The sequence below is a fragment of the Lutra lutra genome, chromosome 2 (genome assembly GCF_902655055.1).
Source record: "Lutra lutra chromosome 2, mLutLut1.2, whole genome shotgun sequence".
NCBI classification, from domain to species: Eukaryota; Metazoa; Chordata; class Mammalia; order Carnivora; family Mustelidae; genus Lutra; species Lutra lutra.
The window spans coordinates 57847482-57869574 of record NC_062279.1 but is presented as its reverse complement, the minus strand read 5'-3'; the positions used below and the strand labels follow the sequence as shown (position 1 = coordinate 57869574).

The following is a 22093-nucleotide window of genomic DNA, read 5'->3' as shown; positions in this document are numbered from 1 at the left end:
GGACATTTCAGCAATATTAATTCTTACTACCCATGAACACAGAGTACCTTCCCATTTGTTTGTGTCTCCTTTAATTTCTTTCATTAGTGTCCTGTAGTTTTCAGTGTACAGATCTTTCGCCTCCTTATTCCTAAGTATTTTATTCTTTTTGACGTGATTGTTAATGGGGTTTTCTTTACTTTCTCTTCCTGATGGTTTATGAGTATATAGAAACACAACAGATTTTTGTAGGTTGGTTTTTTTATCCTCAAAATTACTGATTTCATTTATTATTTCTAATGATTTTTTTGGTGGAGTTTTTAAGGTTTTCTATATGTAATATCATGTCATCTGCAAATAGAGATGGCTTTACTTCTTCCTTTCTGATTTGGATGCCTTTTATTTCCTTTTCGTGTCCACTTGCGCTGGCCAGGACCTCCGATACTGTATTGAGTGAAAGTGGCAAGAGTAGGTCATCCTTCTCTTCCTTCTGGTCTTGGCGAAGTTTTCAACTTTTCACCACCGAATGTGATGTTATCTGAGGGCTCAGCATATATTATTATGACAAGGTACATCCCCTCTGTACCTAGTTCATTGAGTTTTTATCATGAATGAATTTTGTTAAAAATTATCATGAATGAATTGAATTTTGTTAAATGGCTTTTCTTCACCTACTGACACGATCATATGATTTTTCATTTTGTTAATGCGGTGTATCACATTGATCGATCTTTGGATACTGAGAAAGTCCTATCATTTTAATCTGCCCATTTCTTTTTATTATTATTTTTAAAAAATTTTATTTATTTGACAGAGAGAGAGATCACAAGCAGGCAGAGAGAGGGGGGAAGCAGGACCCTCTGCTCAGCAGAGAGCCCAATGTGGGGCTCAATCCCAGGACCCCAAGATCATGACCTGAGCTGAAGGCAGAGGCTTAACCCACTGAGCCACCCAGGAACTCTATCCATTTCTTTTAATCCTTAGGGCCACTCTCCTTACTCCCGACCATCATCATCTCACATCTGAATTTTTGCTGTGGGGGGGTCAACTCACCTACCTATTGTCTTTTACCTCTCAAATCTATCTTCTTTCTCACCAATCTTCCGCAAATGCTTTCATCATATTATTTCTCTATGTAACAACCCACAAAATTCCTTACTACCTCCTGCTTAGATGTTGCCTGCCCTTAGCCTTGCCCTCTCCACCTGCCCTTCTTGCTCATCCCTCACAGGACACAGGACAAGACTTGACTTCTCCCTTAGCAGCAAACTCTTCCCTACACTGTCTTCTCCCTCCTCCTGTTACCTCCCTGTCTCGTCTCTGTCTCGCCAAGCCTCACCCTTCCTCCAGGGCTTGGGTCACCTTCGCAACTGCTTTTCCAATCACCCTCGCCCCCACCAACTTTGTTCTTTGCGCTGTAACTATGCTCAACATCTTTAGAATGCAACTGTTTCTTGTCTGTAAGACACACCTTCCTGCAGTTTCCTTGATTGCCTGGATTGTATCTCGGCTGCAGAATTTTGTAAGGGGCCTGGAAAAGAAACAACTTTTTCTTTGGAGTACAAAGGATGGTATCTTTGTTAAATAAGCTGATTACCAAGTGGATGCGGGCTGAGTTACTTAGTTTTAACGATATTAACGAGGGGATTTTTACTGACACAAGAAGTATTTACTGATTCGGGCTTTTTTGTAAGATTGCCTCGTTACAGAGCTGTGATTCTCAGTTTAGCTCTCTTGAGTATGTACTCCCTCAGCATCACCACCGCAGAGAGCTACTAGTATTAATTACTAATTACTAATAGGAGAGTCCTTTCCCTCAGGTGTACTAGGGTTGAGAGCCCACCAAGAGAGAAAACTGAAACTGTTTTGGTGGTATTTATTAAACTAAGATTATTTCAGGGCACCTGGCTGGCTCAGTAAAGCATGTGACTCATGATCTCAGGGTCGTGAGTTGGAGACCCACATTGGGCATGGAGCCTCCTTAAAGTAAAAATTTCTTTCACCTTCCTATCACAGTGGGTCAGAATTGGACCTTTCTTAGAGCATTTATCAGTTCTTAGTTCTTTGAGCATTAATGAGTACTCTTACTCATTATTTACTTATTACTTTATTAACTTACATTACTCATTACATTAAAACTTATTACCCCACTTGGGCAAGCAAGTCTGCTTGACCAGGTGGGGTAGGATATGCCATGTGCAAGAATTACATGCATTTCTGCTGGGGGGGGGGGGGCCAGACTGAGAACTCATCTACCTGCCGGAACCTCCCGAGGATTACCTTTAGTTCCACTTGTTGGGGATGGTACGCCGTGAGGAGGCAGCAGTCACAACATGGGGACAGACTTCTCAAAAGAAAAGAATACCCATCTAGATCAATGCTACATAGGTCCCGGAGGACAAAGGGAGAAATGGCCATCTGATTTGACAATTAGAAGGGTCCTGGAAACCTGTGTGCTGTGGTATGAATGTTTGTGTCCCCCGAAAATTCATATGTTGAAATCCTAACCCCCCAGGTGATGGTATTAGGAAGCGGGGCCCTTAGGAGATTAGGTCACAAGGATGGAGGCCCCATTAATGGGATTAGCGTCCTTATAACAGAGACCCCCGGAGCACTCCTTTACTACTTCTGTTATGTGAAGACATGGGGAGAGTGATGTGGCCTATAAACCAGAGAGCAGGGCCCTTGCCAGACACCAAATGTATCAGCAATTTGATCTTGGACTTCCCAGTCTCCAGAACTGTGAGAAATAAATTTCTGTTGTTTATAAGCCACCAGATCTATGATATTTTGTTTTAGCAGTGCAAACAGACTAAGACATTGTGAGAAGGCAATTGCTATGAGGTTAAGGCTGAGACCAGATTTCCTGATACAAGGAGAGTAGATACTGAACCGAGGAAAATATATGTGTAACTTGCTGAAGAGTGTTCAATGAAATGTAGGAGAGCAACAAGGCTGGGTCAAATCATGACTTTTTTTAAATAAAGGATTTTATTTATTAGAATGCAAGCAGGGGCCAGGGGTGGAGGAGGAGAAGCAGACTCCCCACTGAGCAGGGACCCCCATGATCTTGACCTCAGCTGAAGGCAGGCACCCCAAGGTGATTTATTTCTGATACAAGTAGAAAGCAGGAAGAAGTTGGGATATTTATCAGCTGGGATGCTAAGAGTGGTGAGGGTGTGAGATGTGAGGAGGACGTGCAGAAATGCAACACGAGGAGAGAGAATGAAGCCTACTGATTGGAAAGCCATAGGAAGAGCAGCCAAGGTCAGGGTGGGGCTGCTGATAGTAGTTGACCCCAATGTGGATGCAGATAACAGGGGAGGCCACATGGTATTTAGAACCAATGACAGGGAAAGGAAGTACAAATCTAGTTCCTGACTGGCTCTGTATTAACTCGAACACCTTGGCCAGGACCGTTACCATTGGTGAATGTTGGGATCTTCATCTTTATACTGGTGATAGTAGTGTCTTCCATGTTTGTCTCAGGAGATTGTTTAAAGGGTCAACTGTGTTAATAGTGTAGGAGAAAGGGCACTGTAATCTATCACGTACTATTAAAAAAAAAATCTGGATTCTGATAAAACCAGGGCAGGGGATAGAGAACCTAAATCATGGGAAATAAACAAAATACAGAAAAAAAGAATAAGTTGCTTTTTTTTTTTTTTTTAAAGATTTTATTTATTTGACAGAGAGGCAGCAAGAGAGGGAACACAGGCAGGGAGAGCGGGAGAAGGAGAAGCAGGCTCTCAGCTAAGCAGGGAGCCCGACGTGGGACTTGATCCCAGGACCCCAGGATCATGACCTGAGCCAGAGGCCATGCCTAACAACTGAGCCACCCTGGCACCCCAAAAAGAATGAGCTTGGGGAGAAAGGGTGTAGGAGAGACAATTGTAGCCTAAAAACTTAGGGCATCAAGAAGAGCCTAAGAACTTAACCTTGCTTTATCCACTATACCTTTAAGACCCAAATCACTGTTACTTACCCCTGATGATAATTTTTCCCAGCCTGTCTCCCATGTAGCAGTGGCTCCATCTTCATATTTGCCTCTATGATAACTATACATTTTGGGTTTTTCCCCCTTTATTCGTTTTGGTATGGTAAAATATACATAAGATTTACTATTTTAACCACTTTTTTTTTCAATTTTGACCACTTTAGTTTTTTTAAGATTTTATTTATTTGGCAGAGAGAGAGATCACAAGTATGCAGAGAGGGAGGCAGAGAGAGAGGGAAGCAGGCTCCCTGCTGAGAAGAGAGTCCATTGTGGGGCTCAATCCCAGGACCTGGAGATCATGACCTGAGGCGAAGGCAGAAGCTTAACCTACTGAGGCACCCAGGTGCCCCTAGTTTTAACCATTTTTAAAAATATTTTTATTTTCTTTGTCAGAGAGGGGGAACATAAGCAGGGGGAGCAGCAGGCAGGGAGAGAAGCAAACTCCCTGCTGACGACATGGGGCTCAATCCCAGGACCCTGAAATCATGACCTGAGCCGAAGGCAGGCTCTTAACTGAGCTACCCAGGCATCTCCAATTTTAACCACCTGTAAGTGTAAAATTCAGCGGCATTAAGTACATTCACACTGTTATGCAAACATCACCATCACCCATCTTCCTAAATGGAAAGGAAACTGCATACCCACTAAGTACTAACTCCACATTTCCCCCCCTTCCACAGCCTCTGTAAACCTTTATTCTATCTCTTTGAATTTGACTACTTGAGGTACCTCATATAAGTGGAATCATGCAGTATTTATCCTTTGAGACTGGCCTCTTTTTTTTTTTTTTTTAAGATTTTATTTATTTATTTTTTTAAAGTAATCTCCACACCCAACCTGGGGTTCAAACTCACAACCCCAAGATCAAGAGATCCATGCTCTGCTGACTGAGCCAGCCAGGCTGGCTTCTTTCCTTTAGCATCATGTCCTCAAGGTTCATCCATGTTGTAGCCTGTGTCAGAATTTCCTTCCTTTCTAAGGCGGAAGAATATTCCAGTAGATATAAACCACACTTTGTTTATCCATTCATCTGTCCAAGGAGACTTGTGTTGCTTCTACCTTTTGGCTATTATAAATAATACTGCTGTGAACATGCATAGACCAATATCTCGTGGAGGCCCTGTTCTTCTGTTTACACCTGAATTGCTGGGTCATAAGGTTGCCAACACTTGTTATCCATGCTTTGACAATAGCCATCCTAATGGGTGTAAAGTAGTAGGTTACTTTTTATTTTTTTTAGGTTACTTTTTATTTTTTTTTAAAGATTTTATTTATTCACTTGACAGAGAGAGATCACAAGGCAGCGAGAGGCAGGCAGAGAGAGGAGGAAGCAGGCTCCCCGCTGAGCAGAGAGCCTGATGTGGGGCTCGATCCCAGGACCCCGGGATCATGACCCAAGCCGAAGGCAGAGGCTTTAACCCACTGAGCCACCCAGGTGCCCCTAGGTTACTTTTTAAAACACATGTTTCTTCCTTAGACTTTAAGTTCTTCAAAAACTGACATTGTGGGTATCTGTTTGATTCAAATGAAATCAAAGACCTGAGCTGAATACATATTTCCTTAAGGGTGTCTGTGTAAATGTTCAGAATTGCCCCAAACCTCTCCCCAATAGTAGTAAAAATATGTTTTCATTGATGTCAGTCCTGTCTGAATTTTATTCAAGGGACTGAAACGGGCAGAAAAGGAGCAGCTCCCTGGACTGCGCTAGAGGGGAAGGAGCGCCCTCTTGTGTCCACTCTCTGTCAGTGTCAGTGGATAAAGAAGCTGGCTGAGAAATGAACATTTCAGACCTTTTTTTTTCTTTTTTTTTTCATTTCAGACCTTCTGATGACATGCCAGTGACAGCAAACTCCAGTTATGCCCCTCCTGCATAAAAGAAAATGTGGAAGTACAGAGTGAGTGAAACTGGGATCCTCTGAAGAATTCCCAGTCTAGAAGGTGGGTGGGGGTGGGAGTTGGGGAGAGTAAAGTATGTTCAGAAATAACAATAGAAGACTAGAAGCAAAATGGATAGATTATTACGTGAATACAGAAAGGTTAAAATCTCGCAGGAGATAAGCCAAGATTCATATCAGAATGTATGCATCGCTGGCTAAGAAGGAGCTGAGGTTGGCACTGGAGTTTCTCTTAAGGCTCCAGGTACGGGGTGTCCCTGGACTGGGAGGACAGACCCCATGTAGGGGCCATAGGGTTCCGGCTGTTAGGTCTGCAGAGGCCCTGTGAGGTTTAGACAAACTCACCTATCTTTTGGAGGGAGGCCCTGGAAAGTCATCACGGGTTCCTTTCTTCCTTTTTGTGTCTTTCCCCTAGTTCCCTACCTCTTGACTTCCATCTCTGGACACTTCCTTTTTCCCTAAATTGGCTGTTGACTGGGACACTGTCTTCATAGCTCCCCCTGGCCCTGATGCTCACAAAGATAATTACCGTAGGTCCTCTGGCTCTAGGGTTTTTGCATGTATAACAAGTTCGGGGACCAGTTATGAAGGATTAAGAAGCTCTCTCGCCATCCTTGCTCCTGGAAGCAACCTTCAGCTGGCTTCTTAGAGTGGAGAGGTTCCTTCTCCTGGTCTTCATCCTTCAACGCTGAATGGGGATGGAATCAAGGCAGGGCAAAAGATGTGCGAAATATCCAATCAGGTAGAAACTCGTGTTCATTAGGGAAATTAGCGTGGCATAAAAAAGAACAGTTCTTTATGCTCAAACACATCTGGGTTTAAAGCCCACCTTTGCCCGCTTGTAGCTGTGGCCCCTGGTGCCACCTTGGTGCCTGGTGCCTACTTTGCCCCCAATTCTGCATCTGTGAAATGAGGATAACAACCTGCCCACCTTGAAGGATTCTTGCAAAAATTGAATACGGTAGAGGACATAAATCGCTTAGAAATATCAAGTGTAATTAATGCCCATATTCTTCCTTCTCTCACCCCTAGCCTCCTTCTGTTCCTGTAAGTCTAGTGGCTATGGCTGAGACTTCTGGGTCAGTGGAACAATAACTCAGAATTTCTAGGTCAACAGGAGATGTATGGGAGGCAGAAGAGCTGCTTTGTGGTATTCTTGTGTAGGGTGGCGTGGGGAAGGCTTTCCAAACCATCCGAATTCCTTGCCAATACTTTTTGCAGCTGCCCAAGCCAGATACCGGGGAGTCATTCTTGAATTCTGGTCTCTCAGCCCCCCTTGTCTATATTTCCAGGTTCTGTTACTTCTTAACCTAGTCCAAATCCTAGGGTTCTCTCCATCTCCCCTCATTATTTTATTTTATTTTATTTTATTTTATTTTATTTTATTTTATTGTTTTTAAAGATTTTATCTATATATTTGACAGAGATCACAAGTAGGCAGAGAGGCAGGCAGAGAGAGGAAGGGAAGCAGGCTCCCTGCTGAGCAGAAAGCCCGATGCGGATGCAGGGCTTGATCCCAGGATGCTGAGATCATGACCTGAGCTGAAGGCAGATGCTTTAACCCACTGAGCCACCTAGGCGCCCCTCCCCGCATTATTTTAAATCACCACAGTCTCGTCCCTGGAAGTCCGCCAGGGCTTCTTGACAGGACTGCAGAACTGTTCCTCTTCTTAATTATCCAGCAGATAGAGCTCTTTTTACATCTAAGTCTTAGCCAGCCACTCCTATGGGTAAGATCACTTACTGATTGCTCAGCTTCTCGCAAGATAAAGTCTAAATTCCTTAGTGTATCTTGGTTCTTGTTTGGAATCCTGCCTACGTTTTCAGCTTTCTTTCTCACCAGCCCTGCTGCCCGCCCCCCCCACCCCCCCAGGTATGCTGGCTGCATTGAACTCTCTCCGTGGATAAAGTGAAGTGACTGAACGGTTCTTGATGTGGGACTTTAGTGCTAAGAGCGGGCCAGCCCTGGGCAAACCAGGATGGCGGTCACCCTAGTTTTGCCTTGGGTCTCCACATGGTCTATTGCTTTCTCCTGAATGCTTCCCCTCACCTGTCCTGCCTCGTATTTACTCCTCAGTACCACGCATCCTCTGTTTCTGCTTGGACATCCCCAGTGCAGCTCCGAATGAAGAGCTTTATTCATCCCCTCCCAAAGCTGCCACATGTCACAGCCTGTGCTCCTTGCAGCTCCTGCCCCATTTTAATGGCCGCTTTGTCTCCCCCATGGTTATAGACCCATTAAGGGCAGGAAGTTTATTTTTCTCCTACCTGTATTCCCAGAGCCTAGCAGAGAGTCTGGCACTAGGTTGGAGTTCGATAAATTAAAGTTTTCTTGAATTAAGGAATATCAATATAAATTTATATTTCTCAGTTGTCATCTAATTCATATCATTGTGGGGGATGTTACAGATCGAATGCTGGTGTCCCCACGCAAATTCATATGTTGAACCCCTAGAGAACCTGTATATGGAGATGAGGCCACTAAGGAAGGAAGAAATATAGGAAAGAAGGAAGGTAGATTGGTTAAATTAGGCCATAAGGGTGGTCTCCTGATCAGATAGGATCTGTCCAGGGAAACCTCATTCTCTCTCTCTCTCTCTCTCTCTGCACAGATACCAAGGAAAGGCCATGTGAACACACAGAGAAAGGGCAACCCCAAAAGAGAGATCTCACCAGATGCCAACCCTGCCAACACCTTGATCTTGGACTTCCAGCCTCCAGAGCTGTGAGAAAATAAATGTCTGCTGTTTAAGCCCCCCAGCCTGTGGTGTTTGTTACAGCAGGCTGAGCAGGCTAAGACAGAGGCTCAGCCTAGTTCATGTAACTACACTGTGACCAGTGATGGGTAAGGGTCACCTAGGGAACCATCCTGAGGCAGACAGTCTATTCCCAAATGGGCCCAATTATATTTCCCATCCCACGCGTTCTTCCAGAACCTCGCAGCTCTCCCACGTCTGTGCCTGCTCTGCTTAAAACTGGATAAGCCTCTGTGGTCACCAGGGGATAATGGAGTGACACTGTAAGACTTGCAAGGCGAGGACAAAAGAGGTGATTCAGAGTCCATCTGTCTCTCTCGGGATGCTCATCCTTCGAACCCAGTCCCCATGCTACAAGAACCGCAGCCCCAAAGAAGAGGAACAGGGGGCCCTGTCCTCAGCCCTGGCTGAACACCCAGTGAAAGGCTCACATGCACTTCCCAGCCATGTCCCTACACCATCTTGGAACTGGATCTCCCAGCCCTCTGTCGGGAGGACCCAGAGGATGTTGTGTGGATCAGAGACAAGCTCTTCCCCAGGCCCCTCCCAAAATGCACATTTATGAGGGGAATAACAGACTGTTGTTGTAAGTAGCCAAGTTTTGGGGTGGTTTGTTTTATAGGAATAGATAACCCAAATACAGCTTAAGATAAGAGAGAGCCATCTGTACTAGACAAGCCCTTCTTTCTCTTGATAGGTCCTTACCCCAAAAGATTCTGGTTTATTTCAGAAGAGATGGGGACATACTCCAGGCTGGCCCATTCCAACAGAGGCCCATGATGTGACTGGCTCCTGACATCACCCAGGGGGTTCACTGGGACAAAGCAGCGCAGAATCCTAGAGCTGTAGGCCACCCCAGCGGCACAGCTGCCCCTGGCTCTGAGGGCTGAGCATGAGGCCTCCGCCTTCTGGAAGAAGAAATCTTAACTGAGAGTCATCTGCTCTGACCATGGGAAGAACACCAGGTCTCATCTGGGTGTGGGCTTTTTTTTCTTCTCTGCTTCAGAGTCATGTGTTAGTATCACTTTGGGTGGTACAAACTAATCAATTATAAGTTGGTTGTGTTTTGTCCTATACCAATCATTTGGGCATCCAAATCTCTGTATCCTGCGCCATCTTTCCAGGCCACCATTTTGAACCACTCAAAAACAAGAGTGTGTGTGTGTGATGTATATAATATATATGTAACATCTACATATATATTACATGTTACAGTATGGAACACAAGAACATGAATGTTCAACATTATGTGATAGACAAACATTTGGTGTTCTATCATTCTGCTTTACTTAGGTAAATAAGTATCCTAGAATGGTAACTTCTGAACCTTGAAATGGTTACATGAATAGGTGGTTTAGTTTAGAAGATCTGACTAATATTTTTGCAGCCAAGTAACATTTTCTGCTTTCCAATGACTCTTTGAGGCCCATTTACATTGCTTGAACATTAATTCTAATTCCTTCTTTGGAAATTTTTACATTGCCCCCATTGTGCTGCTTATTCCTCACAGTCTCACTCATGTAATACACCTCCCACCCACTCCTGGCCACACTTCTTCCCAGGCTCCTTTGTTCTTGGACTTCTGGATGGGTTTGACCAAAGCCAAGTGCTATTAGGAGTATAGAGGGGTGGGGAGAGAGAGGGCTTGGGTCTTCGCCCTCTTCCTTCCCTGCTAGGCCTCATTATCCACAGTGACTGTGTTCCTCCACCACAGAGCATACAGCCTGTTGGGCGGCCCCTCACCTGTGGCTACAGCTCTCACTGGGTTCTGGGAACAACAGGCCCTTTCCTCTCTGCCTCTTCAGGCCACAGGCTGACAAAGGCTTCCACTGTCACCAGTTCCTAGGTGGTTCACCATCTCATCTTGATTCTCTTAACTTGATTCTCAGTGTTGTTTGTAGGCTGAATTGTGTCCCACTCCCCCCAACCTCCCACCCAAATTCCTATATTGAAGTCTTAACCCCCAGGACCTCGGAACCAGACTGTCTTTGGAGCTAGGGTCTTCAAAGAGGTAATTAAGGTTAAATGAGGTCATATGGGCAGGCCCTAATCTGATCTGACATGTATCCTTGTAGTAAGAGGAGATGAGGACACAGACCACCCAGAACAAAGACCATATGAAGACAGAAGGAGAGGGTGGCCACCCACAAGCCAAGGAGAGAGGCCTCAGAAGTAACCAACCCTGCCAACATCTTGATCTTAAAGTTCCTGGCCTCCAGAGCTGTGAGAAAATAAATGTCTGTTGTTTGTAATCCACCCATCTACGGTATTTTCGTTATAGCAGCTGGACCAGATGAAGGCAGGGGTACTGGGTGATGGCAGCTCCAGCCAATGAGACACCATGGTAAACAGCCCCCCCATTAAACAGCTCAACTAGCCTTGGGAGTCGGCTGTCTGCACTTTTCTGGGACCCGGCCCCGTACACCCAATATTACCACTGTTGCTATCCTGGTCCCTTTATCAACCCCATGGTACCTATCCTCACATTTGTATCTAAGTTTGTAACCATGTCAGCACTTCTGCCATGAACACCTTTTACTGAAATACTGTAGGACTCCCTTTCCCAAGCAGGTACCTAAGCTGAAAGTTTCTACTAGAGGACCCAAGTAACATCTCTCCAATGTGTAGAGCACCTTGTCATGTCTACCACAATCCTTTCACGTTTTTAAATTGACTTCAGCTCTGGAGCCCGGCTGGGTAATGCCTGAAGCCCAGGGTGCCTCTGAAGAGGTTGCATGAGGACCTTTGTGTCCGCTTCGTTGGCCTGGAGCCCTGCCCACCGGTGAGGAGACCAGGCAAGATGAGCAGGAACTCGGAGAGTGGTGCTGGGTTCTGCACTTAGGGATATCTAGGGAGGAAAAAGAGATCATTCCAGCGACAGCCCCAAAAACAGCAGACAGGAAGCTATATAACTAAACTTATTTTAATGATGCAAGACAGCTTTCTCAAATCATAGGGCTGGATGGGATTTACTGAGACCTCCCAACGTCACCAACCCCTAACCCCCATGCAATCTTCACCTTGAGCTAAGAATCAGTCTGTTAGCCTCCAAAGTGCTCTCACAACCGTAATTTCATGTGAGCCTCAAGGAAATTCCACCAGGCAAGTAGGGAAGTATTAGCATCTCTGTTTTACAAATCAACGAAACTGGAGAGCAGGCCAGGCCAGTTTACTTGCCAGCCTGAGTTCACAGAGCAGAAAGGCGTCAGAGCCATGCCTGGAGACACAGGCTCTCTCAGACCAGGCGAGCTCTGGGAGAGCTCCTGTGTTTTACACTCACTACTAATCTGTGCATGCACACATTTGCTCTAAAAAGGCAAATGTCACAGGTTGACATTCCAACCAAAACTCACAGTGAGAAAGGATTTCTCCGGGACATCTGGCGTGAGCAGGCAAGGGAAGAGGGGGAGGAGGGGAGAACAAGAGAAAGCAAGAACACGAGCTGAGCCTGCTGGGAGCACGAGCGACGGACCCTCACGAGGTCCCTCTTATGTTGGCCCCTACTGTGCAGAGAGTCAGAAGGAGACAGGGCACATGTACAGAACTTGTCACCCGCCCTGAACACAATCCCCGCACCACGACTCCACATCCAGCCGGCTTGTCCTGGCCGTCAGAACACTTGTCACATCTCTCTCATGCTCTGCTGGGTACATTTGCCACACACAGGGTTTCTGTTAATCTGGGAAATCCTACCTGAGACATTCACTGAATCAGAAACTGCTTCAGCCAATGACTGCTGTCTCCTGTCCTCTCGGCCAGGGAACAGGGTCCCTCGTTAGTCCACAACGGTGCCCCACAATCTTGCCTCACATACTCTATTCCTTCTCTAAATCTAACCTGTCCTTCGAGATCTTCCTTCTCCAAGAAGCTGGAGTGTCTTGGGGCGCCTGGGTGACTCAGTGGTTAAGCCGCTGCCTTCGGCTCAGGTCATGATCTCAGGGTCCTGGGATGGAGCCCCGCATCGGGCTCTCTGCTCTGTGGGGAGCCTGCTTCCTCCCCTCTCTCTGCCTGTTTGTGATCTCTCTCTCTCTGTCAAATAAATAAATAAAATCTTAAAAAAAAAAAAAAGAAGCTGGAGTGTCTTGACCATCAGGGATTTCTTTCTTTTTTTCTTCCTTTTTTTATTTTTAAAAGAATTTATTTATTTATTTATTTATTTATTTATTTATTTATTTGAGAGAGAGATTGCAAGCCGGGGAAGAGGCAGAGAGACAGAGGGAGAAGCAGACTCCCCGCTGAGCAGGGAGCCCCTGTGAGACTCAGTCGCAGGACTCTGGGATCAGGACCTGAGCCAAAGGCAGACACTTCACTGACTGAGCCACCCAGGTGCCGAACCCTCCGGGATTTCTGCCTCAGCTGGATTCTTGCAGCCATTATTAGCGAGACCTCTGACTTCCCATTCCCATGTTCTTGGACATTTGTATTCACTCCTGGCCATAATTATCTGTCCCCGAACAAGACTGCAAACTCCCTGTAAGCAAAGCTGGCCTCTGACACTTCAGTGAATCTACGGGTGTCTGCCTATACATGCTCGCTGATGATTTTTCTGGGGAAAAGGTAGACAAAGCTGGGATTAAATGTAGCAAGTTGTTAGAACTGGAGAGGAAAAAGGGCAGGAAATGGGAGCAAATAATCTTCCCTCCTTTGAAGCTTCCAGTGTAAGTTTTAAGACTAACTAGGGTAAGCATTTTCGGTGTTGTTCTAAGATCAACATAAGGTAAGAGAACAAATAGAGGTGTTCCTTTGTGCTATTTTAGTAACAATGAAAACAGAATAATACCTGCTGCATGAAGAAAAGGCCTAGCTCTCTGGGATACAAGAATGGGCTAGTCACACCTCACCCGTAACAGTTTTGAATTTAATCCTATTACTCTGCAAAGCTGATTTATCACTGCATTTGAGGAACCCCTTTCTCCTAGTCCCCCTGGGTGGTGGGGGGAAGTTCACATGCTGAGGCAGGCTCCTCTCAAGCTCTCCTTTTTTTAGCCAAGGCAGGTTGCAGGGATTGGCCCCCAAGCCCCAGCACCCCCCCACCTGCTTCCACCCTCCCCACCCCTCCTCCCACCCCCGGTAACTGTCACCACCTATTGAGACTGTTGGGTTTTTCTTCCCTCCAAGATCGGCTCTGGGAACATGGTCTCCTTACAACCACCCTTTCTTTCTGTCTCTGAAAACAAGTGCACAGATCCTCTTTATTTTAAGACTTTAATGTCCATCATCACAAGACAAAAAATAAGATTTAAGGGGAAAATATGCGGAAGTTACCTAAAGGATATAAATCTGACAGTCTTGGATCTTGATCTAAAGTATCTGATGATCTGGTTGAAATAACTGGGAATTTCTTTTATACCAACACTGAGTATGAGATAATAGAAAAGCATATATTGGTCTCGGTCCCATGTTCCTGGCACAGAGCTCAAACCCTTGTAATTTCCTGAGTGATAAGAGCACTTAGGAGCATCTCTTGTCCTGTTGAGGTGACTATGGACGGGCTCCTAGATGGCGGCTGGTTACCAGAAAGACCAAGTCCTGATTAGAAGGTTAGAATTTTCAGCCCCACTCACTGTCCTCCGGAGGGGGTAGGAGGGGCTAGAAATGGATTTAATAATTGATCATGCCTCCATGAGGGAGCCTCTGCATACAGCCCCATAGGATGGAGTCGCTCTTACAGTGTTGTTATAAATTATCTCTATTTCTGTGCAGGTCCACCTGCTATAGCTTTTCCTCACCCTGTTCCCATGAAGAGAGATGGAATCAGCTACAGATCTTTCTCAACTTATGAGGGGGTTATGTCCAGATGAAGACATCATGAGTGGAAAATACTGTAAGTCAAAAAAAGCATTAAAACACCTATTCTGCTGACCGTTCTGGCGCAGCCTGGCCTACCTTAGACACGCTCAGAACACTCGCACTGGCATCGAACCCAAAGCCTGTTTTGTTTGTCTGTTTTTAATAAAGATTTTATTTATTTATTTGACAGAAATCACAAGTAGGCAGAGAGGCAGGCGGGGTGGGGGGTGGAGAGCAGACTCCCCAATGAGCAGAGAGCCCGATTTGGGGCTTGATCCCAGAACCCTGGGATCATGACCTGAGCTGAAGGCACAGGCTTAACCCACTGAGCCACCCAGGCGCCCCCTCAAAGCCCGTTTTATGATAAGTGTGGCATAGCTCCTGTAATGTACTGAATACTGCACTGAAAGTGAGATGGTTGCTAAGTGTTTCAGTTGCTTATCCTGGTAACTGCGGGGCTGACTGCCGGCCCTGACCTGCACCACAAGAGTGTCACACTGCATGTCGCTAGCCTGGGAGAAGCTCAAAGTCCAAAACTCATTGTATGGTTGCTAACGAATGTATATTGCTTTTGCTCCACCACAAAGCTGAAAAAATCATAAGTCAAACCGTTGGAAGCCAGGGACCATCTATAATTTCAATATATTTTTCTCAGGGTGCCTGGGTGGCTCAGTCGGTTAAGCATCTGACTGGATTTCAGCTCAGGTCATGATCTCAGGGTTGTGGGATGGAGCCCTGTGTTGGGCTCCACGGTCAGCACAGAGTCTATTTGAGAGTCTTTCTCTGCTCCCCCACCCCCCGCCGCCCCTCACCCTGCTCATGTGCTCTCTAAACAAAATAAATAAAATCTTAAAAATAAATATATTTTTCTCACTGATTGAACTTACTGTTTTTTTTTTCTTTTAAAGATTTTATTTTTAAGTAATCTTTACACCCAACGTGGGGCTTGAACCTACAACCCCGAGGTCAAGAGTCGCCGTGTGCTCTACCAACTGAGCCAGCCAGGGGCCCTCTTACTGTTCTTTTTCTAGATATTTACCCAATAATATCTCCAAGTCTTATCAGCATGTCTTTAAATGGAAGGACGTAGAAGAGAAATAGAAGGCCATCCTTTATACAACAGAATTCTTCAGGGTTCAGTTCTTGGCCCACCTCCTAGGCAATCAGTGCCCACGTCTTCAGTTGCTGGATTCTATCTCTCACCCCACTGTCCCTCCTGAGCTCTTGGCTCATAAACTTAGCTCTCTTCCGAATGCATCTACTTGTGGTTCACAGGTACCTCACACTTAGCATGTCCTGCCTCATTTCCAGTCTCAGTGGTGGGTGGTGTGAGTGTGAACACGATTGTCCAACCCAGATACCCAGGAGTTACCGTTCCTTGACTGGAAGCTGCCCCCCTCCAGCCTGTAAGCACGCGGGAGGCAGGGACTGTATCTTGTTATGGTTGTATCCCTAGCATCCACTCTTGCACCGTAAAATACTTGTGGGCTAGATGAATAAACATGCCAGTAATTCCTCCTCTTTCATTTTAGGGCAGCGGCTGAAACCACTTTGCAAGTGGATATTGAATCGGGGATAGAAAACTCCTATCTTCAGGCTGGATGGTCATTTTATCGGGCACAGAGGAGTGAGAATGGGGAGAGGCTATTGAGGCTGAGTGTCCCAAGAAAGAGTAGGACCCTGCAGGAGGCGAAGGAAGACCCCAAGAAGGGCTGTCACCCAGGAACAACATATGGATACCAGCTTGAATATATCCCTGTGTCTGTCACTCCCCAACTGAATTTTATTTTTTGGTTCTCCATGCACATTACTTGCAAAAATTTGCAAGCGATCACTGACACAAACAACACCATTGGATAAACCCAGGGATCACAAAAGAGAATCAATTAGGTAAAGGAATATGTGGATATGGAAAGCAGAGAAATATAGTAACAATAATGATAGCCCCTATAGGGGCACCTGGGTGGCTCAGTGGGTTGGGCCACTGCCTTCAGCTCTGGTCATGATATCAGAGTCCTGGGATTGAGTCCTGTGTCTGGCTCTCTGCCCAGTGGGGAGCCTGCTTCCCCCTCTCTCTTTGCCTGCCTCTCTGCCTACTTGTTATCTCTTTCTCTGTCAAATAAATAAATAAAAATATTTTTAAAATATATAAAAAAAAATGATAGCCCCTGTAGTGTGCCAATCACTCTTCTAGAAATATCACCCCCACCACCACTTGCAAATACCTGGCTACTGGGCATTGTGCTAAGTGTCATACATTTATTATTTCTTAAAAACATTTTAAATTAATTAATTCATTTTTATTTATAGGCTCCATGTCCAGTGTGGAGCCCAACGCAGGGCTTGAACTTATGACCAAGATCAAGACCTGAACGGAGATCGAGTCGGATGCTTAGCCAATTGAGCCACTCGGGTGATATTTATTATTTCATGTAATTGTCTCGAGCCTGTGATATGGTAAAGAATAGTAAAGAAGGTGATAATCTGGGACACCTGTGTGGCTCAGTTGGTTTGGCGGCTGCCTTCGGCTCAGGTCATGATCCCAGCGTCCTGGGATCGAGTCCCATATCGGGCTCCTTGCTCGGCAGGGAACCTGCTTCTCCCTCTGCCTCTGCCTGCCTCTCGGCCTACTTGTGATCTCTCTCTCATTCTCTCTCTCTCTGACAAACAAATAAATAAAATCTTTAAAAAAAAAAAAGAAGAAGAAGAAGGTGATAATCTTTACTCTGTAGGAGATCTTACCCACCTCCCCCCTTTTAAAAATTCACCCTCAACACTTCATGACACTCAGTTCAAGAATAACATGGTAATACTATGTATAAATATGGAATACTGTGTTTGAAAATCGTAAGATCAGAAGTGTTTGTTTGGGCGCCTGGGTGGCTCAGTTGGTTAACTGTCTGCCTTCAGCTCAGGTCATGATCCCAGAGTCCTGGATTGAGCCCCATATCGGGCTCCCTGCTCAGCGGGGAGCCTGTTTCTCCCTCTCCCTCTGCGGGTCCCCCTGCTTGTTCTCTCTGTCAAAAAAAAAAAAGAAGATGTGTTTGTTTTAGTCATATAAACACAACTTCAACTCATTCCTATAAATTGCCTCAGCCTAGGATGGGGACTGAGCCATAAGTAAGGGTCATTGGTGGAGATGAAGGCTCAGAGGATAGAAAAGGTGGCTGAGGAGTGCCCACCTAGAGGGGTTTCCTTCTGGGAAGAAAATCTGCAAGGGATGACTGCTCATCCTGGCTTCCACTCAGTGTTTGCTTAACCTCTAGGATGGAGATGCTGCCTGGATTTTTCCATCTAGGATTCTGTGAGGAGGATCCCTGCTGTCCTCTTGTCTGCTTGGGATTCCAGATTGCTGCACACACCCATGGGGTCCACACTGCTTTGGTCAACACTGTGGAGGGGGTGTTCCCCTGCTCACTCCCTGCTCACTCTGCTTCCATGAGACACAGAGGGAAGCTGTTAGGGAGAAATCATCAACAGAATTTTAAAGAAGACACAGGCCTGTCTTTGCGGTTGGTTTATCTTTTAAGTTACCTCGGGGTCAAGCTGTGAGCTGTGGAGGAAGGCTAAGCAACCCCAGGCAGGGTTTGGAAATTTCAATCCAAGACTGTATGACGGCACCCTTCGGCCTCCCAAGTGAAGTAAAATGTACACAGGCCATAGAGTTCCAATGGTTATTTGTCAGCAATGATGGTGAACTTGAATTGCAAAACAGCCATGTCTTAGAGAACTGGCTTCTACTGTAGTTTGTGGTGAAAAACTATATTGTTAAATGTTATATACACACCCATTTACTTATTTATATGTATTTATTTAGCAAGCCCTAGGCCCAAAGCAGGGCTTGAACTCACAACCCTGAGATCAAGAATCCCATGCTCTACATACTGAGCCAGCTAGGCAGCCCACATACATATATTTTTAAAACCCCAGTAGTAGCAGTGATTAAATCTCTGTCATAACTAATATGTAGATAACTAATAATACTCCAGAACTCACAAACACGGTTCCTCTCTTCTGGCTGATCCCAAAGAGAAGCCAATTTGTGTCAGATATTTTGTATGTAACTCTTAAGAGCAGGTAGGCATTATGTTGCCATCTAAACATTCAGCGAAAGAGAAGCAGGTCGAGTCACTCCTGTTGGAAATGCCAGGGTAATTTATTACACATAGCATCATATAACAAGAGATAACAAGACAGAACAAGAAAACTATGCTCTCTTAGAGGTAAAGGATAAATGCAATGACTCTAAATAGTGGTCCTGCCTGAGAGTTCACTCTGCCCCCAGGATTCTCAGCCGGCAGGCCCTTTCTTCTCTTAGGTATCAAAAAGTAACAGCAACCAATATTGTAATTAGCAAGCGATGGAGTACTGGAGGCAAGGAATTGGCAGCATGGAGTTCAACACACACTCGCTGTCCAGGCAAGCATGGGATTGTAAAACCTAACAAGGATGAGGAGTGAATGCATGAACTATGGGCAGGCGTAAGAGTGTACTGAGACCAAGCAGGAAAAAAAAATATGTGGCTCACACTTCAATATACAGCTATGGATGTAACCATTTTTCATACCATGGAAAGCACGAAAGAAAGAAAAGACAGAGAAAGATAAAGAAAACTGAGGGGAAGCAAGAGTAAAAGCAAGAAAGAGAAGCTTAGGGGTGCCTGGGTGGCTCAGTGGGTTAAGCCGCTGCCTTCGGCTCAGGTCATGATCTCAGGGTCCTGGGATGGAGCCCAGCATCGGGCTCTCTGCTCAGCAGGGAGCCTGCTTCCTCCTCTCTCTCTCTGCCTGCCTCCCTGCCTACTTGTGATCTCTGTCTGTCAAATAAATAAATAAAATCTTTTTTTTTAAGATTTTATTTATTTATTTGACAGAGAGAAATCACAAGTAAGCAGAGAGGCAGGCAGAGAGAGAGGAGGAAGCAGGCTCCCTGCTGAGCAGAAAGCCCGATGTGGGGCTCGAACCCAGGACCTGGGATCATGACCTGAGCCGAAGGCAGCGGCTTAACCCACTGAGCCACCCAGGCACCCCTAAATAAATAAAATCTTAAAAAAAAAAGAAAGAGAAAGAAAGAAAGGAAGAAAGAAACAAAGAAACAAAGAAAAGCTTATTCCATAGGCTGGAGCCTCCTGCCAAGCCTCCCCACCCCACCCCCGCCCCCCACCAACCCCTACCCTGGCTGCCTGCAGCTTCTTACCTCCTCTCTCTCCTGTTGCCTCAGGTGCTGATCTCGTGGGATTTTGATCTAGCCTAATTGGGATTTTGATCTAGCCCAATGTTATTACCCCCCATACTAGCTATGATTTACTGAATGCTTCTTTGAGCCTGGCACTAACCTAAATGCTTTACAGCCCTCCTCCCAACCCTGTGAGGTTAGTATCATTCCTAACTCCCTTTTATAGATGAGGAGACAGAACCTCCCAGGGGTTAATAAATGGCCCAAATCACAATCCTGCAAGGGAGTTATCATTAGTCCCATTTCACAGATGAAGAAATGGAGGCTCTAAAAGGTTTAGTAACTTATCCCAAGTCACACCATTTAGTTAAAAGAGGGCAAGTCTGTCCGATGGCAAAGCCCACGTTCTTTCTTACTCTGCATTCCAGATGGAATTCTTGGGAATTTCACTGCCTGAGCTAAATGATGAAAAATCTCTCCTATAGACATTTCTAGTTCTGCACATCCAAACCAAATAGATGTTATAAAACAAATACCTGGGGAAGTCATCAGAATTTGAAAGAAATCTACTAAAGATTGCCCACAGGAAACCAAGCGTACATTTGTTTCATAAATAATCTTGTTAGAATGGACTGTATTTTCTAAAGCTCCAAGAAAAAGATAGACAGAAACCAGTTTTGATTGATTGATCATCAGAACTCATAAGTATGATGGATTCTTTCTGGCATTCTATGTAAAGTCACATTAACCACAGCTGTGTCCCTCGGGTATCAGAAGAGATCAGGGAGAGGACGGGTAAGGGACTGTGGGGTCCCACAAATCCAAACTGTAGCCTGAAATGGACTTTTAAGATATTGTAATCCCAACTCTCATTTCTTTCTTCTTCGTCTTCTTCTTCTTCTTTTTTAAAGAGAGAGACACAGAGAGAGAGAGAGAACACAAGCAGGGAGAGTGGGAGAAGGAGAAGCAGGCTTCCCCTTTGAGCAGGAAGCCCAATGTGTGGGGCTTGATCCCAGGAACCTGGGATCATGACCTGAGCCAAAGGCAGTCACTTAACCAACTGCACCACCCAGGTGCCCCGCAACTCTCACTTCATAAATGGGAAAATGAAGAATTATAGGTGGATTGACTGCTAGTTAATTGTAGAGCAGAGGCCAGAACTCTGGGTTGCCCGATTCTCAAACCAAGTTCTTCCCATGACAAAAATCAGGTATCACTTTGGGGCACATTCTTTTTTCCTCCTCTTCTGACTCAGAGAGGGGAAAAAAGAAAAAGGTGAGAAAGCTTGCAGAAGCAATTAAAAAACCAGCGCACTAAGAATCAAGTTACCTTGGAAGGTGTTGAAGAAGGTTAAGTGCAGAGGCTGGAATTCACAGAGCACAGAAAAAGGTAAGGTCTTATCAAAAGAAGTTAGAGCAGGGGCACCTGGGTGGCTCAGTGGGTTAAGCCTCTGCCTTTGGCTCAGGTCATGATCTCAGGGTCCTGGGAGGGAGCGCCTCTCTGCCTACTCATTCATGATCTCTGTCTATCAAATAAATAAAATCTTAAAAATAAAAAAAAGCAGTTAGAGTAAACAGGCAATCTGAGACTTTTGTTACTTGTATTTAGGTAGATGCTGTGAAAAGGCAAGTTTTTTGACATCCGAGGCCAAATCAGAACCTAGAAAGTGACGACTTCTCCTCTCCAAGTAACAACTGAATGTGAGATAAAGGGATTTCAGGTTGGGGTGCTTGGGTGGCTCAGTGGGTTAAAGCCTCTGCCTTCAGCTCAGGTCATGATCCCAGGGTCCTGGGATCAAGCCCCGCATCGGGCTTTCTGCTAGGTGGGGAGTCTGCTTCCTCCTCTCTCTCTCTCTGCCTGCCTCTCTGCCTACTTGTGATCTCTGTCAAATAAATAAATAAAATCTTAAAAAAAAAAAGGGATTTCAGGTTTTATACTTAATTTGGTAGGAAGAAGAAAAAGGGAAAAATTATATCGGGCTTTTCTGCTCGGTGGGGAGCCTGCTTCCTCCTCTCTCTCTCTCTCTGCCTGCCTCTCTGCCTACTTGTGATCTCTGTCAAATAGATAAATAAACTCTTTTTAAAAAAAAGGGATTTCAGGTTTTATACTTAACTTGGTAGAAAGAAGAGAAAAGGAAAAATTATAGGAAACAAGATGTCGGCTAGGGTCCTTGTTATGTACCTTCACGGCCCAGGAAGTCCAAAGCCCACCCGTGGGTTTTTATGAATGGTCCTGGGGAGTTTTGTTTTTCTGGACTTCAAGACTTTTGAGATCTTGCTTTCATGTGGAAATTGAGAATTTACTGTAGAGATGGAAGGCAGGGTTGACACCCCAGCAACAGCAAATAAATTCAATCGGAATGGATCCTGGCCCTGCTCCCCTACCTCCCTGAGCTTCTCTCCTGGCTGGCTCTCTCTCTGCAGTGCCCCCCACCCCCTTCCCTTGCGGGAGCAGAAACAACAAACTTCTCTAATCTCCTGCAGAGCAGGTTTTCACGCCCCTCT

The 22093-nt window shown here is 45.4% G+C and overlaps 1 protein-coding gene across 1 annotated transcript in view; it reads right to left on the bottom strand.

Moving 5' to 3' along the window:
• Nucleotides 1-9854: 9854 nt before the first annotated feature.
• The window catches only part of FBXO16 (F-box protein 16), a 48576-nt gene continuing 36337 nt past the window's right edge, over nucleotides 9855-22093 (bottom strand). Inside the window, 1 exon segment of the mRNA XM_047717492.1 lies at nucleotides 9855-11475. Within this exon segment, the coding sequence (XP_047573448.1) occupies nucleotides 11293-11475 (183 nt within the window). The 3' untranslated portion in view covers nucleotides 9855-11292.